Here is an 18,674-nt window from a genome sequence, read left to right as displayed (position 1 = left end):
AGATAGCTTTCTAGTGAAGCAAAACAATGTGTCAGGTTTCCCTACTCTGATTAGCTTCTGATTTCATTAGGGAAAAAAGTAACCTGAAAGACATGGACACAATAAAACATCACAATTTGTATACAGCAATCAGCATGAATGATCACATGTTATCCCGGTGAGGAAGGAATGTTGTCCATTACAACAGGAAAACTCCTTGCTTATCTTTTAATAGTTTAGAAATGCCCACATTTTGAAGTTTGGAGTGCTATTAATCAAGACACAACCTGGTGGTGCAAAACCCCCTTACCTGATTAGGTCTGGTGGGAGGAAGGCTGATGGTGGCCTTCCCTTCTCAGATGTCAATTCAAGCAATTGATGCCAATTTTAGAGCCTCATCCTAACACCACCATTATTCAACCAACATGGGCGGGGACCTTGTCATGCTGGAAGACTAACTGCAAACTCAATCAGGTTTGCTTGCAACCTTCTGAGAATGTCCCCTATTCAGAGCCATGCTAACATGATTGAGGGACTTGGCTTTAGGTAGGGGGTGCAAACAGAAGACTTCACTCTCCCCTTTCCACTAATTGCTCTGTCTACCTTGCTAGCAGCCTCCCCCACCTCCCAATGACCTCCAGTAGCCTTTATTTATCTTTCTCTAAGGATCTTCATGGAAGTGAGTCTTCATGGAAGTCCATGAGTATTACTGGCATTGGCACCTTTCACCATACTGCCAGTAATGCAGAGCTGCACACCTTTGACTTCAGGAGCTGGACTTCATTCTACTTAATTAAATATACAATTGAGTCTGGACATTCAGTGGCAGAGTTCCTGCTGTAAATTAGGACTTAATACCCTCACAGCTCTCACTGATGGGACCAGTAGAATATCAACAGTTTTCATGGTCGACACTGGTGGCCCCTGTCTTCCTCATTAAATTTCACCGAAAAGGCGAGACCTTCAGTAGTGAGACCCCTGTGTGTAGAGCTGGACTTCCACATGTCTTCTTTAAGGTTCCCACATTTGGGGAATTGATAAAGTTTGCTCCCTGTTTAGTGGATTTTGAGTTATTAGAGAAATGCCTCTTACCTGGGTCTGGAAGATAAAGATCTGAAACTGTATTTTTAAATATACACAAAGTAGTTAGGAACTAGCTGGATCAAAGTATCTTGCAGGCTACATCTGGACTAGAGTTCATGTTTTGTATCTTAGACATCCCCTGTGACAGTATCAATAAGTTGTTGATACCTATCTGAACTACAGATAAGTGGAGATCTTAATTGAATATCTTCTCAAATAGCTTTTCTGATCTGCATAAATGTATGAACTTAGATTCTTTGGCAAAGTTGTGGAGTCAAGCTTCAACCCTAAATTTTCTAACTCCCATGCAAGAGATTTATGCTGAATGTATTGTAATTTCCTGCTTCCTTGATGTAACCTTTTCAAAGCTTTGTTCCATCTTGACTTGCTTCCTTTTCTGGGTCAGCAAAAAAGATATAAGTGATAGTCATTTTTTAGAATGTAACTTGAATATTGTTGAAAAAGACACATTTTGTTGAAGTTTTCATCTTGCACTCGTCAGGACAACTCACAAGAAATACAAATTTTAGGAGAGGCCAACATTTATTTTGAATGAGAGAAGAATGATAATCAGTTATCAAGTGTACTTTGAGTGGTAGGGGTATGACGTATGCATCTATTAATCATGATTGATAGTTAACTGCCAGATTTGTTCAAAGATATTTATGTGAATTGTCTGATGAATGTGCAAAATGAAAAAACAAAGTGGGTCTTTTTTTCAGCAATATGCAAGTTCTGTGCTACCAAATGATTACTTGCATATCTGAATCAAAAGTACAACAAAAAGCAAATTCAGGATACCAACAACATAGTCCAACTTATGTGTAAGTTAAGAATGGGCAAGTTTTTCAGTTGGATTTCTTCAAGTGTATATTAAACCCAAATTTTTGTCAATTTTTACTTCTAAATGTAATTTTAATGCTAAAGTGAGACACGATTTCACTACTGTTTATACAAGATGAGATTGAAAATATTGATAACATGATCACAAATGTATGCAATACCTGACTGTGCATGGTCTAAATTGCAAAAATTTCTTTCATTTTTGGATTTGATCAGTTTGTTGTTATATTGCTTCAATAGATGACCGTATCATAAATAATTTGAAACAAGACTGCATGGTAAACACACTTAAGCCAAAACAGTTTGACAAAGCAATTAACAATGTCACTAAACATGCAATAAATCTATTTGACCATGTAAGGTCTGAAAGTGAGGAGGAGTTGTTCTTGAGCATGGTTTTAATTTTGGTGTACCTTCATCCAACCTCAAATGTGAAGAGGTGTTTGGTGAGTTCAAACTCCTCAATTCCCAGCTATCCTGATACAACCCAGTGTTGAAGGAAAGTACTGAATCTTTGATGATACATCTCGCTCAGCTACCACATTAGTACTGCAGAATTCTGAATGACTTGTCTACTTTGAATATGCAATGTAAATGTCTGGTAGCACCTAGACATACATATTATAAAATCAATGAAGGGACTGGAATAGTCATCCTTAACAAACTTGACTATATCATTAAGATGCTTAACATTCTTAATGATAAATCCAAATTTGTATCCAGTGGAAATGCTGCTCAGCATGCCTGGACAACCTTACTTGAAAACAAGTTTAAAAATGCCTGCTGGACTAGTATGAGAGCAACAAGCTGCCAGGTTATATACACAAGGTTTGTTGTCACAGTGCACCATCCCTATCTTATCGCTCACTGGTTCTATACAAAATTAACTAGAAAAAATGGTTGGGTGAATTGCAACCACCAATTCTGAATAAATATTCCAATTACACATTGGAATTCCTTTACATTTACTCGACCATACAGAACTTGCACATCGTTAGCAATGTGGCGTCCACGTGCACATTTGACATTAATATCCTATTCACCCATGTACAACTCATGGAAGCCAGAGATATCTGCACTGCAACACTATATGGCAATCTAGACCCACCACCATTGCATATTCATTGAATTTATGAACTTAACAGCTTATGCAATTTACTTCAATTTTAAAAACTCTATTCATGCCTAGATGGTATTTCCATAGGGTCACAGCTAGGCCCAGCTCTTGCAAACATCTTTGATTTTCAGCAGAAATGTGTCTTCAATTGAATGATACCTAAACATTCATCCCTTGCATATTTCTCATATTAAATGACACGTTTGCTGCATTTATATTTGTAGATACATGTGAGAATTTTCTTAAAATGTCTTACTGGGTTACATCTTGCACTCAATTTTCATTTGAAGTAAACCGTTAAATGATCTTAATATTCTAGTTGAGAAATTGGCCAGGAGATTCTCTACTACTATCTATTGCAAACTTACCTTCACTAATCACTGTATACACATTGAAAACTCTATAGTTCTACGTGCTATAAGGTTGGCCTTATCGGACTCATAAATCATTCCTTAGCCATTTGTTCATTGTACAAGATTAATGCTGATTTAAGGCACATCAAAGCCAAGCAATTAAGATGATGACTACCCTGATCATGAAATTTCTCACTTTATATTGTGTAACTCATGAACGGGTCTAAGGCTATCAATTCTGGTCCTGAAAAGTATCCAGCTTACCTCACAGATTATCCTGGAAGGCTAACGTATCTCAAAACTTGAAGGTTTCGTACTGCTCCTATGCAATAGCAATGTGACTGTGTTCACCACTAACAAATGCTGTCATTGAGCCAAAAAAGATATTTTATCTACCAAATATGTAGTTTAATGTCACATATTTGGACTGTATGTCCCAAAGACAGGTGTATTATATACCTTTGACAGTTCAAAACAAACAATGTAGTGACCATACCTAAAAATGCTGTGTTTCGAAACGCACAACACAATCTTTAACATGTGATTCTACAAATGGACAATATCTCGATGTGCTTCAGTGTCCAAACAATTATGCTGACACTATTTTAGAATCAGCAACTGAGTTGGTAGTATGACACACTTTCATGTACTAGAAGCTAAATACTTTGTTACTAATATTCCTGTTCTTTGCAGACAGAAATAGCACGTACACACAGTTCTCTTTTTCAATTCAGCAAAATAGATGATAGCTATTTGCTTATTTCTCAGGACAATGCCTCGATCAAATCAGGTACAAAATTGGTTTAAAATTCAAACAAAGTCTGGCAGTTAACCGTCAATCATCATCCTCAAGGGTAGAGATGTTGCCAGTCGGAGTCCACTTGTCAACCAATCAGGTGTCTCTTATCAGATAGTATAATTGTTCATTTCCTCCTTAAAATTCCTGTGAATTATCTTCATGAGTGGAGAGTAGAGACCTTTGACAAAATTGGGCCTATTTTTAAACCAATGCTCAAGATTTCAGTACAGAAAGTACAACCTCAAGTACTGCTGACGTGTGATGTCCATTAGATTATGTATAGTAATTTTAATCATTATTCGGGGGAAAACCTAGTTTAATGAGACTACAAGTGCAGGCTACACAGGCCAATAAAATTGAATATCGCAGCTTTTGCTGTTGCTTTTCATGGTGACTAACCTTTATTCTTCAAGTTAAATGCACTAATTATGCAAAATGCTGGCCCAACCATAAACAGGGAACATGAAAAGAAATTGACTCAAAAAAATTATTGATCTGTCAGTCATCAGTATTTTGGAATATTCCATCAACCTTTTATAAACCTGCTGTATCATAAAATACTGGACATCAGAAATTAATCTGAAAGGAGCAAGGGTCTGGATGATGCAGATTGTCTGAGGAATTGGAAGGGAAATGGTTATGATAAACAACATCTAAAAACAAATTTAGAAGTATCATGAAGTACCAAATTATAAAGCGGTCTTTTGAAAAAAGAACGTCTTGGTATAACAATTTTGCACTGGAGTCCATAACTTGACCAAAGATATTTACAATTCAGTCATTTGATAACAAAGTCAAACACTTTTTTTCTACACCGGCTACATTTTAATCTTATTTGGTCCAATTAGTGGCAGACTGTAGATTTATGTATTCTCTGGTTAGCTCCATATGCAGAAATCTGGTTGAAACATTTAAAACTAATCTAACTCATGGCCCCTAGCAACATCACATTTGATAATCATCTCTTCCTAAATAGAAATAATCTCTTTCAGGGTAAAGGATTAGCAATTAATTTAAAAAAAAATATAAACTTTTATATTTTTTAACAATTTATAAGTGTATCACCACACCATTATCAACATTAAAAAGGTATTATCATCGGTAATTCCTTTCACAGTTGGTTGAAATAAATATAATAGATTTTACATAGCAGCACAGCAAAATCACACTGATTGTAATATATGCAATCTGCCTGAGAATCTTAGGAATCTATGACCACTGACCTTTGAGGTGTTTTGTTCTGTCTTCTGTTATGTGGTAGAGCACCTTTGGCATAAGGGTTATACTCTATCTTCATCTTCTTCATCTATAAAATGAGGTGAAAATGCTGTAGCATTAAATTGTTTCTTGCCCTATTTGTGATTTCACTCAGACAGAACATAAGTGTGGCACATCTCAACATAAACACACAATTCAGGACTCTGCCACGAATCCTATCTTAGTTTTAAAAATCTAGAAGATGTTTAATGATTTGTGTCTACATATCACATTTTTTTAGATTTTCGCTTTTAATACTTCATGTAAAAGATTGCTTATTCTGAAATGCATAAGTTGTGTATTTTAAAACAACTGAATTTACAAAGGTTTAAACAAACTACAATGTGAATGTTAATGGTGTATATTAAAGTTAAATGGGCCAGTTTGTGGTATGTTAGTGCTGAGTCTATTACAAACTGGTATGGCATGGCTCAATTTGCCAGATGGTGCCATCCAAAGCAGAGCAAGGGAGTGCTCCTAAAATCTTGACTAATATTAACACACATTTAAAAGGCATCTGGATGGGTTATGAGGGATATGGGCCAAGTGCTGGCAAATGGAACTAGATTAGGTTGGGATATCTGGTCAGCATGGATGAGTTGGACCGAAGGGTCTGTTTCCATGCTGTACATCTCGATGACTCCATGACACCGACCTATTTCAGCAACACAGATTATTAATTGCTGAAGGATCCAATCCACAGATGAATGATGATAGGATTACTGGGTAAGAAGGAGGGGAAGCTCTTCCCAAAGCCGGGTTCTTTGATCAGGCAAAGAGGGCTATAGAAGTTGTCTTGTCAAGTATGTTGAAGGCTGAAATAGTCCAATTTTTAATGAGTGAAGGAATTGAGAATTATGGGGAAAAAAGGTGGGAGAAAGTGAGGACTGCAGATGCTGGAGATCAGAGCTGAAAAATGTGTTGCTGGAAAAGCGCAGCAGGTCAGACAGCATCCAAGGAGCAGGAGAATCGACGTTTCGGGCATAAGCCTTCTTCAGGAATGAGGAAGGTGTGCCAAGCAGGCTAAGATAAAAGGTAGGGAGGAGGGACTTGGGGGAGGGGCATTGGGAATGCGATAGGTGGAAGGAGGTTATGGTGAGGGTGATAGGCCGGAGAGGGGGTGGGGGCGGAGAGGTCGGGAAGAAGATTGCAGATGAAGAAGACGGTGCTGAGTCTGAGGGTTGGGACTAAGATAAGGTGGGGGGAGGGGAAATGAGGAAGTTGGAGAAATCTGCATTCATCCCTTGTGGTTGGAGGGTTCCTAGGTGGAAGATGAGGCGCTCTTCCTCCAGGTGTCATGTTGCCATGGTCTGACCTCCTTCTGTCAAATGAAAACAGCTTGAAAGCCCTCAGCCTTTCCTCATGACCTTCCTTCCATACCAGGCAACATCCTAGTTAATTGCCTCTGAACCCTTTCCAAAGCTTCCACATCCCATAATGTGGTGGCCAGAACTGTATGTGATACTCCAAGTGCGGCTGCACCAGAGTTTTGTACAGCTGCAACATGACCTCGTGGCTCTGAGACTCAATCCCTCTATCAATAAAAACTAACACACCGTACGCCATCTCTATCAACCTGGGTGGCAACTTTCAGGGATCTATATACATGGACACAGATCTCTCTGCTCATCTACACTACCAAGAATCTTACCATTAGCCCAGTACTCTTTATTCCTGTTGCTCCTTCCAAAGTGAATCACTCACACTTTTCCAGATGAAACTCCATTTGCCACTTCTCATCCCAGGTTTGCAGCTTATTTATGTCCCTCTGTAACCTGCAACATTCTTCGGCACTGTCCACAGCTCCACCAACCCTAGTGTCATCGGCAAATTTACTAACCCATCCTCTACCCTTTCATCCAGGTCATTTATAAAATGACAAAACAGCAGTGGATCCAAAATAGATCCTTGTGGTACACCACTAGTAACTGAACTCCAGGATGAACATTTCCCATCAACCACCACCCTGTCTTTCAGCTAGCCAACTAAATCACCCTCAATCCCATGCCTTTGTATTTTGTGCAATAGCCTACTGTGGGGAACCTTATCAAACACCTTACTGTAATCCATATACACCACATCAACCAGTTTACCCTCATCCACCTGTTTGGTCACCTTCTCAAAGAACTCAATAAAAGTTTGTGAGGTACTACCTACCCTTCACAAAACTGTGTTGACTATCCCTAATCAACTTATTCATCTCTAGATGATTATAAATCCTAGATCTTATAACCTTTTCCAACACTTTACCCACAACCGAAGTAAGGCTCAATGGTCTATAATTACCAAGATTGTCCCTACTCCCCTTCTTGAGCAAGGGGACATTTGCTTTCCTCCAGTCTTCTGGTACTATTCCCGTAGACAATGACAACAAAGATTATAGCCAAAGGCTCAGCAATCTCCTCCCTGGCTTCCCAGAGAATCCTAGCATAAATCCTATCTGGCCCAGGGGACATACCTATTTTCACACTTTCCAGAATTACTAACACCACCTCCTTGTGAACCTCAATCCCATCTAGTCTAGCTGCCTGTATCTCAGTATTCTCCTTGACAACATTTCTTTTCCCCCCAGTATGAAGACAGACAAAAAAAATTCATTTAGCACTTCTCCTATCTCCTCAGAGTCCACGCACAACTTCTCACTACTGTTCTTGATTGACTAGAGTAAGATTAGAGCCATTCTTTTATTCTCGATTTACTTACAGAAAGCTTTAGGGTTTTCCTTGATTCTATCTTCCAATGACTTCTTATGTCCACTCCTGGCTCTTCTTGGTTCTTTGTTTAGGTCTTTCCTGGCTAGCTTGCAACTCTCAAGCGCCCTAACTGAGCCTTCACGTCTCATCCTAACATAAACCTTCTTCTTCCTCTTGACAAGCGATTCAATTCCTTTGTAAACCTTGGCTCCCTCATTCGACCACTTCCTCCCTGTCTGACAGGTATACACGCAGTAGCTGTTCCTTGAATAAGCTTCACATTTCAATTGTGCCCATACCTTCCAGTTTCCTTCTCCATTCTATCCATCCTTAATTTTGCCGAATCGCATCATAACTGCCTTTTCCTCAGTTATATCTCTTGCACAACTCTATATATCTATCCCTTTCTACTGCTAAAGCAAACATAACCGAATTGTGGTCACTATCACCAAAGTGCTCATCTACCTCCAAATCTAATAGCTGGTCGGGTTCATTGCCCAGTACCAAATCCAATGTGGCCTCGCATCTCATTGGCCTACCTGCATACTGTGTCAGGAAACCCTCCTGCTCACATTGGACAGAAACTTACCCATCGAACGTACTCGAACTGTAGTATTTCCAATCAATAGTTGGAAAGTTAAAGTCCCCATAACAACTACCCTGTTACTCTCGCTTCTATCCAGAATAATCTTTGCAATCCTTTCCTCTACATCTCTGGAACTATCCAGATGTCTATAGAGAACTCCAAACAGGGTGACCTTGCCTTTTCCTGTTTCTAACGTCAGCCCATACTACCTCAGTAGACGAGTCCTCAAATGTCCTTTCTGCCACCGTTTTACTGTCCTTGACTAACAATGAAAACCTCCCTCTCTTTGATCATCTTCTCTGTTCTTAATGAAACATCTAAATTTTGGAAACTGCAACAACCATTCCTGTCTCCTAGCATTGAAGTAGACACACTTCAAACCATCTTCCTGTTTGCTGGTGATTCTTGCGACCTTGAAACTATATTTCTGATCTCACTACTCTCAACCTCCTGGACATTGGAACTACAATTTAGGTTCCCATCCCATTTCTGAATTAGCTTAAACCCTCCCGAAGAGCATTAGCAAATTTCCCCCCAGGATATTAGTACCACTCTGGTTCAGGTGTAGACCATCCTGTTTTTAGAGGTCCCAACTACCCCAGAATGAGCCCCAATTATCCAGGTATCTGAAACCCTTGCTCCTGCACCATGCTTGTAGCCACGTGTTCAACTCCTCTCTCTCCTCATTCCTTGTCTTGCTAGCACATGGCACAGGCAACAAACCAGAGATAACAACTGTGTTTGTTCTAGCTCCAAGCTACCACCCTAGCTCCCTGAATTTCTGTCTTAAGTCCCCATTCCTTTTCCTACCTATGTCGTTAGTGCCTATGTGGACCATGACTTGGGGCTGCTTCCCCTTCCCGTCAAGGATCCTGAAAACACAATTCGAGATATCATGAACCGTGGCACTTGGGAGGCAACACACCAACTGAGAGTCTCTCTCATTCCCACGGAACCTCCTATCTGTCCTATGGAGTCCTCAATGATTAATGCTTTGTTCGGAAGGGAAGGGGAGAGAGGAGCAACAGGGACAGACTCTGTGACAAACACCTGTATCCCATGGCTTATTCCTGATAAGTCCCCCCCCCACAACAGTATTCAAAACAGTATATTTGTTATTGAGGGGAATGGCTACATGGGATCCCTGCATGTCTGCCAGTTCCCTTTCTGTCCCCTGACTGTCATCCGACTGCCTTTTTCTTGTACCTGAGGTGTGACTACCTCCCTGTAATTCCTCTCAATCACCTCCTCAGCCTCCCGAATGATCCAAAGTTCATCCAGCTCCAGAGCTGGAGTTGGGAGTGTTTCTCACAGATGAAGTCAGCAGGAATATGAATGGTGACCCTTACCTCCTACATTCTGCAGGAGGAACATTCAACTGCCCTAACCGTCATTCCCATTATTCTAAAATTCCCAAAGAGACTACTTAAAAATAAAGAATTTTTTTTTAAAAAAGTTACCTTACCAATCTAGTGTACAGAACCTTTTTTTTTTAACCTTAGTCCAAACAATAGAGCAATGCCATTGAAAAGAAGAAATTTGTGGAAAAATGGGTTGTGCAATCCAGTTAAAAGCTAATACAGAGAGTAAACATGGCACATGATACTGAGCCATTCAACGTGCGGAAGTGACCCCTCCCTGCACAACATTGATCTAACTAATCATAACCAGGACGTGTAATAGCAACATTGCCCCTAGTTTGGCGTGACTGCTGAGCTGAAACCAGAGGAGGTACCTACATTGCCCCTGCATGTCATGTCTTGGCAGAGATGCTTCACATTAAATAAGATGGGACCAGGACTTCAAAATCTGATTCAATTTCCTACTACTTATGCCCAGCAACAATGAATCCAATTGTCTCCTGCACTACCTAGGCTATCAGCTTACTCAACAGATGGTGTGTATAGCTTAATACACAATTGCTTGTGTACTTCGCAATTGAAATAAATGAAACATTTTATTGTGTTTTTAGTAGTTTTCTTTCATTTAATGTTGCTATGGAAACTGGCAGCCAGGATACCTTGTCCTTGTTGTGTAGCAAAATCTACTTTAGTGATTTAAATTTATGATATAATCTTGCAATTTAAATGTTTGAATGATAATGTGAAGTTGATTACAAGTGAATATGTCATACATAATACATAACACCCAAATCAAAAGCATACCTTTTTGCTGTGGTAATGACCCACAGCTATAAACTCTGTTTCTGGGAAGCAATATGTCCAGGAGCAAAGCTTAGATTTGAGCTCTTCAGCATTCTGAATTAAGTGAATTCGGGGCCTGTACTTGTGCATCGGAGTCAGAGGAATCTGAGATGCATTAAAAGAATAAGAATTAGGTAAATATAGCATATTATTTAAAGAAACACAACATTGATGAATCAAACCACTTGCAGAAATTATCAACAGAATTTGCTTGCCTGATAGCAGTTCTTAAACTTCATGTATATAGAGTTCATTGGGAAATTCTAGGGCACGTTTGTGCTGCTGAATTAATGTGAGGCTAGTGAATAAAATATTAGTGATTACAATGACTTTCCAATTTTCTGTGTGCACGATTCCTGCAATTATTTATACATGTCTGTAGAACTTAGTACTAAAGTACATTTGCTGTTCCCTGCCCTGGACACATGCTATGATATTATGATTTCCACTACACTGAATTGACCATCCCACTATTTTTAATGATGAATGGTGAGATGAGTTTGTATGGTGCTAGTGCAGTTTCTCAGTTACCTCACAAAACTACATCCTGTCAGAACTATGGCGAATTGACAAAATCCACATTCCACTTTATAAATGCAAGAACTCAGTGAGAACACCTCACAAATTGAAATCACTGGCATACAGACTGGATAGCAGGTGGATTGGTGGAAATGCAAGTATGATGTAATTGATATCATGATAGGAGGTAAGAAAAATCATTTTAGTAGTTAATAAATGTGGAAATTGCAAAATTCATGGGAGAATACACAAAGGAACGAAATGAAACGGTGAGTTATATGCAGACATAGCCATAAAAAAAGTCACTCGTATTATAGGTTTTATTGTATAACATTAAAAAGACAAATACATTTGTACAAAACACTGAGTAGACAATAGGAATAGTAATGTTTACAGTTCTAGGGCACTCATTATAAAAGTACACTTTAAAGGTGTGGAGAATGTATAGTGTAATTTGAGTAAAATGACAGTTGGGAAACTTCATTAATAAGGACAGAATTGAGCAATGGACGTTATTTTCATTGCTGCAAGGAAGGCTAAGAAAATGTAATACTTTTTAAAATATTATAATAGGAGATTTTATTTGTTTGCTCATGGGATGCAGTCAGCTTTTACTACCCACCCACTACATGGTTTGCCGTCAGGCTAGCCTTTTATTCAATACAGATTTTGCCATGGTTGGATTTGAACTCATGTTCCCCAGAACATTAGCCTGGAATTTTGGATTACTAGTTCAGTGATATTGTTACTACACCAGTGCCTCCTGTGAATAAGGAAATACTATATATTCTGGTTGAAAAGTTAGTGCTGAGAGGCAAATCAGTTTTGGCATGGGAAATGGTCAACACAGAAATCATTACATAATTTAAGAGAAATATGGATCAGTGTTTGAAGACCTATCTTCATCCAATGTGTACACATGGCCATTTAGTAGGAGACAATTGGGATCTCAGGCCATGGTCTTTAGTTCATGGGCACTGAAGACCATTTCCTGCACTGACCGTTCTATTCTTGCTAAGATAAACCTACCCAGCATAGACCAGTGAATGAACTTTCACGTAAATGCCTCTGTACCATATTTATGAGTAATTTAATCACTGGAGAAGCTCTATACATTTCATTTGACACTACATTTCATTTGACACCACAGTAGAATAGGCAAAATGGGAAAAAACAGTTCATTTCCCAAACTGTGTGCGCTGTCAATTCTCTCTTTAATGAGCAGCAAAATTAGAACAAAAGTAGTACAATATCAACCTGTCTGCAGAATATTACAACAGAAAGATCTTTTCAACTCTTTTCAATTTACATTAATTGTGTCTGTAATGGCACTACAAAAAAAAATGTAACGCGACAAGTAAAAGATGGGATTATCAGCATTTGAACAGCAGTAAAATAGCGGTCAACATCACAAGTGAGGAGTAGCTCTGACTGTCAGGGTAATTACTGGCTGGTTTGTCAGCAATCTTCTCGTTACAAAAGAACTCCATTAGCTAACCACAGGGAAAATAGTTACACCTGCCATTTTGGTTCAATACATACAAAAATAACTGTGACACTTTACAGCATTAAACTGGGCTCCCTGCTGCTTTGTCAATTGTAAGGATTCCAGATCAGTCTGCATGTGGCACTTTGAAAGGCTCCACCTGCTAGTTGGGTTAGAAACAAAATGTTTTAAACTTTGATCTGAAAGCTTCAATGTTTCAAAAATGCAATCTTTTTGCCTTTCATTTTAAAAATAAAACTTTTCGATCACATTGTAAACCGTGAAATTGGTCATTCTTTTAATAAAAGCTGCAAGTGTAGAAATTAATTTTCACAATTTTAGCACAGACTCATCTCAGATGCACACTCAAAGCAAATTATTCTGCTAAATGCGCTTGCTGTGAATTCTGACAGTTAATAGGTACCTCATTAAGTCTCATCATTCAACAAAGTTCAAAATCCTCTCTTTGCACCTTCAACTTTTCTACAAAGAATCTAATTTCTCATTAACTGTTCTTTGCTGATGCCATAGAGGAAAGGAGTTTCAGGAAGATTTGACCTATGATATCACGAGGGCGGTCCAATGTACAAAAAAGGGTGGTATATTTTGACAATAAAATTGAAAAGGCTTGAAGGATTTTTAAACTGAGCATTATAAGTTTGAATGATCAGCTTTTTAAAAGTTGTTTTCTCTTAGTAATTCAGGCTGCAGATTTACTTTGAGACTTTTCTTGCTGCATACTTTTAAAACAATGCAGTTGTGAAATGGTATCAAATTCACAAGAAATAGGGCATGTGCAACAAGGAATTTTTATATTTCAAATATTTAGAATTCCTTTTGTAGAATAATGTTTACATTGAAATAGCCTATTAATATCTTATTAATGTATTAACAACATCGTATCATAATTTTCCTACCTCCATTTCAAGTTCCTTCTATCTTGAAGGATCTCAGACCATCAAAAACTCTTCTGTTTTTTTATTAGAAATTTTAACTAATTTGCTGGACAATATGTTGTGTGCTTGTGCTATTTAGCTTCCAGAGGTCTCACAGCTGAGCCTGATCATGGCCTCATTTAACATATATACATGCATACTTACCAGCATTTGTCTGTTGATAATAATCAGTGTGTAGTGTTTGTAATGACGTCAGCCAGATGGACCTCATAGAATGAGTTCCCTGATTGTAGCTGTTAATCTGGTCCAATTATGAAACCCTGGCTGACAGAGAAGAGAGGTCTCAGACATCTTGTGCACTTTGAAGGAGCTGGATCAGCATCAAGGACTTGCCAAGTTCGAATGAAGGGTGACTTGGTGATGGAATACTGGCCTCTGTGGAACTATTTCACATGAATCTAGGCTTTTCCTTTTTCATACCCAATGATTTTGAGACCAATTGAAGGACCCTGAGTGCCACCTAACAGAGTCCAGTCAGTTCAGCAGATATTTGGGGTTAAAATAGTGGCTTAACATGTCTGCATAGCTTGGTTCCAAACTGGACAGTGAACTTATCAACTAAGGTCTAAAAGAAATCTGTCAACTGTAAAAACCTATTTGAAGTTACAGAATGTCTATTTTGAATTTACCAGTTTATAGGATTGCATTTATTGCCCATTTCTCCTTTCCAAGTGTTATTTTGAGTCTCCTACTTGAACTGTTACAGTGTTGTGCTCTCTCAATGCTATTAGGTAAATATGGTCCATATAGAATTGTGCTGAGCATTTTATCTTATTAAGGCTATCATATCTACATATCAGCAAAGGGAATCTAGAAGGAGAATAAAAGAAGCAGGAAGGAGAATGTTTAACTGCTTTAACACTTCTGCTTCCTACTGAATTTTTACTGTTCAGGAGATTTCTAGAATTTTGAATGAAGGAAAGATGATTAAAGTTTAAGTCAGCATTAAATATAGCTTGGCAATGATGGAATTCCCATACATTTGCTACCCTGGTCCTTAAATGGTGGAGGTTGATAGATTTCGTAATTAGCTAGATTAGATTTCTTTCTTGAGCACAGAACAAACCTGGGCAATTTCCCACATTGTTGGATAGATGTCGGTACTGTAATTGAACCAAAATAGTCTGACTAGATAGCTTAAACAAAAGCTTTATGTTATGATATTTATATATTTATCCCATATTATGACCTTTAAAACCTTACCCTCTAATAATACATGGCTAACTAGTTACCAGGTTTATGTCTTTCTCACATTTTTTACAGATATGTTTTATTGGTGATTCTGCCATCCTTCCATGTCCAAGGACATTTCAAGCACTTAGAACCTCATTTATTTTCTCTCTGGCTTCCAGTTAGCATTTTATTTTAATCTTTTCAAAGCTGGTATCATAGGTGCTCCTAAAACCAGCAAGTGCATCTTTTAAAAATAGAGATCAGGATCATTTTGTTTCCGAAGAGAGCTTCTATTAGAAATTTGGACATTGAATTTATATTGGCAAAAACAAGACCAAAAATGATTTCTTTTTAAATGGATCTGCATTAAACCTGCATGCCTGGTTCAATCCTCATCTGAAGACTACAACTTGTTCACTCTTCAAAAAGTAAAAGGATGAAACACTTTTATACATAAGACTAATTTTTTATTTAAGGTTTGATTTTGTAGTCTGCACACACATAATAAACACTTAAAACAATTAATGTCCTCCATTGTCACCTCTGAAAATGTGAACCTACTTAAATAATTAAATGTTCACTTAAATGCCTGTTAAGATCTCACTGGCTAGACTGCACTGTCATTGAGTAATGCAAATGTCGTGTTTCTAAGGTCTCCAATCAGTCCTGTTGTAAAAACAGATTTTTTTCTTTAAATAAAATTGCTTTAATGCCAAAGCAATATTTATAGATGGATACATATATTGTGGACATCTCTTAAATTTTAAATACTTTCTGCAACATTTTTATTTTATTATCTATGATGTAAGAATAAAAAGCATGTTTAAAAATAAAGTCATTATATATGCACCCTAACATTGTTATTAAAACAATATGTAAATCTTCACCCCAGCTGAATAACAATGCTTGTCAATGAAGATAGTACCCCTTGAAAATAAAGCGAAACTAAAAAGTTGGAACCTTATTATGTTGTACTAATCCAGTACCTTAACATATCTTTCTAAAATATTGGCAAAGTACAAGAAGTAATAGGAGACTAAAAAACATTTATGTACTGTGTTAGAATGATCTAAAGTGGGCTGCTTGAAAGAGAGGTGGAAGCAAATTCAATTATTCTTTCAAAAAGGTAAATCTATAAAATATTTGGAGGTAAAGAAAGACATATGTCTGAGAGAAGAACAGGGATGTAGGACTAATTGGAAAGCCTTTCAAAGAGCCAACACAGACACCATGGGCTGAATGGATTTCTTCTGTGCTATATCAGTATATGATTCACCGCCACGATTCTTATTCCATGGTTACTATAAACCTTAATGCAGGATAAATTAAGTCTAATCTCTTTTTATAAATTGTTGCTTGATAATGGGACTAAAATAGTAAAACACAAACTTCCGAACCTGTAGATAATACTTGAGATCTAACAATATGCTCTTTTGATGTCTCAATTACAAAGCAAAGTTCCTGTGACACTGAGCAACACAGGTAAGAGGAGTTTCCAATTACATTGCTGCTTTGTGCTGATTTAGAACGCTGAATTAGCTGATCTCAGTTGGCAACAGTGAAAATTCTACCAATAATTCTAAATTCTAATCTTAAATCACAATCAATTGAGTCCTTGCAAAGTGCACCTAGATGGATATCAAGTTGAGACAGGCTTGGACTTGGCTGCTCTCCCTTCAGTGACTAACATCCACTTAGCAGTCACTGTTATAACTTGGACATTAGGGAATAAATGCTTGGGTGCAACTTATAGCTGCTATAGAAATGTCCCTCAAAAAGACTCACCACAATCATGAGTGAGCAGAGTAAAAGATCCAAACAAGTATAAATGCCTCAAGCAACTATTGTCTTGGATGTTATTTGCCAATAGACTCACCATGCCTTTCTTTCCAATCCCATTTGCTGTGCAGATTTTGAGCATTTTGAAAGATACAGGTTTCTCATTCAGCTCAGCTCCAAGGGCTGGTGTATCTGAGTGGATATATACACCACTTGATTGCTGTAAAGTTTAAAAGGGAGGAAACGCAAGTATTTCAGAAGTATAAGAACACAAGATAGAAAAGAGTAATTCAACCAGTTTGCCTGAGTAAATCATTCAGTTCCGTATGCACGGTTGTTCAGTCTTTTTTTTGGTTTGCCTCCTGATTTGGCACTAACCCTCTGTTTTAATTCAGTTGGTAAAGTATTTGTGACATGTTATTTCAACTCATAAACAAGTCATTTACTTAACTCTTATTTGCTAACAGGTTACTCATGAATTTTTAGTCATATTAGTTAGGTCTTTATTTTCTTGTAATGCTTTATGTGACCTCAGCTACTCCCAACCTTCATTTCACCATGCTACTGCTGGCACCCACTTCCAAATCCTATCTAATAGTGTCATTTCTACTCCACTCCTGCTTCATATTAATCATGCTATTGTTGTATATATAAGTTAGGTTGGATACATGCAACAGATGAAATGGAGTCAGTAGACCCTACAAGCTGCCCATTCTGATATGCACATGATTGACTCCATTTACAGGTTCAAAATTCAGGGAAATAACTTGGATCTAATTTTGGAAAAATTCTGAGAAATATTTCTCTTTAATTCCTTAAGGCAATTATCTGGTAGACTGGATCCCTATAAATTTGTGACATGTAACTATAAACAACTTTGGCCCTTCAACCAGAAAATTTCTCCTCACTTAGGACTCTAAGTTTCCTTTTGAAGGACATCGGTATTTTAGGTAATCTGATACTACCTAGTCAGTGAAAACACTTTTAGCCAATTTTAGTGATAAGCTCCTATTTTATGCTGCAGTATCCAGAACATAGATAGGAGAAATGTATCACATTCTTTAAAATTGATGTTTTATGGAAGACATCTCATGATTAACCTGCAACGAAGAAATCTGATAACCTGGTTGTTGCTTTATATTCAACCATTTAAAAGGAGCCCCAAGTGTTATTATTTCACCTGTTGTCGGGCTGGAGCAGATGGACACCAGCCTCGTTCTTGCATGTAGGTATAGCGTTGATCACTGCTTGACTCCATATCCACCATAAGTGTGTATGACTTTTCTGGGTCCAGCCCATGCAGAGTGACCACAATAGTTGGGAACAAACACCTGGGAATAAATAATACAAGGTACTCCATTAACTTTGCTTACAAACTGCATAAACATAAACCAGTATAGTACTTGTGTAATCAACAAATTACTATTAAAGAATGCTTCATTACCTCCTGTGCTTCTCAGAGATTATGTTGGTACAAGAGGACTCATATTGTGTATAAAGTTTCTACTGAAAAAGATGTTCAAAAGATAGCTATTGACGTCTTTGATTTTCATGCACTATTAAGGATAGAAATGATTAATATTTGTTCCTCTTGTATATCATACTAGCATAAACAAATACCTGATAATAACATGGGGTAGCACCTCTTTTGGTGTCCATCTGAGATGAAATAAAAGATTAACTAATTGTGTCTTGCATTCTTCACCAAATGGAATATATGAATTCACCCACCTCTTTCAAAATATTCTGTTTAAAATAATATATTTTGAAATTTTATTAATTTTATTCATATTCAGAACATCCATCTGAATTTGAATAATGGTACAGGCATTTCAGAGATTGGTAGT

At 37.7% G+C, this 18,674-nt stretch overlaps 1 protein-coding gene across 1 annotated transcript in view; it reads right to left on the bottom strand.

Annotated features, from left to right (window-relative positions):
* fam222a (family with sequence similarity 222 member A) overlaps window positions 1–18,674 on the bottom strand; it is a 289,691-nt gene that overhangs the window by 255,931 nt on the left and 15,086 nt on the right. Inside the window, exons 2-5 of the mRNA XM_043715498.1 lie at window positions 18,008–18,158; window positions 16,925–17,047; window positions 10,876–11,019; window positions 5,398–5,480 (exon numbers count right to left, since the gene is read on the bottom strand). Coding sequence (XP_043571433.1) covers window positions 5,398–5,480; window positions 10,876–11,019; window positions 16,925–17,047; window positions 18,008–18,158 — 501 coding nt within the window. The remainder of the gene's footprint in view (window positions 1–5,397; window positions 5,481–10,875; window positions 11,020–16,924; window positions 17,048–18,007; window positions 18,159–18,674) is intronic.

Source organism: Chiloscyllium plagiosum, chromosome 25, assembly GCF_004010195.1.
Source record: "Chiloscyllium plagiosum isolate BGI_BamShark_2017 chromosome 25, ASM401019v2, whole genome shotgun sequence".
Taxonomy (NCBI): Eukaryota; Metazoa; Chordata; class Chondrichthyes; order Orectolobiformes; family Hemiscylliidae; genus Chiloscyllium; species Chiloscyllium plagiosum.
This window is presented reverse-complemented; position numbering and strand designations above follow the sequence as displayed.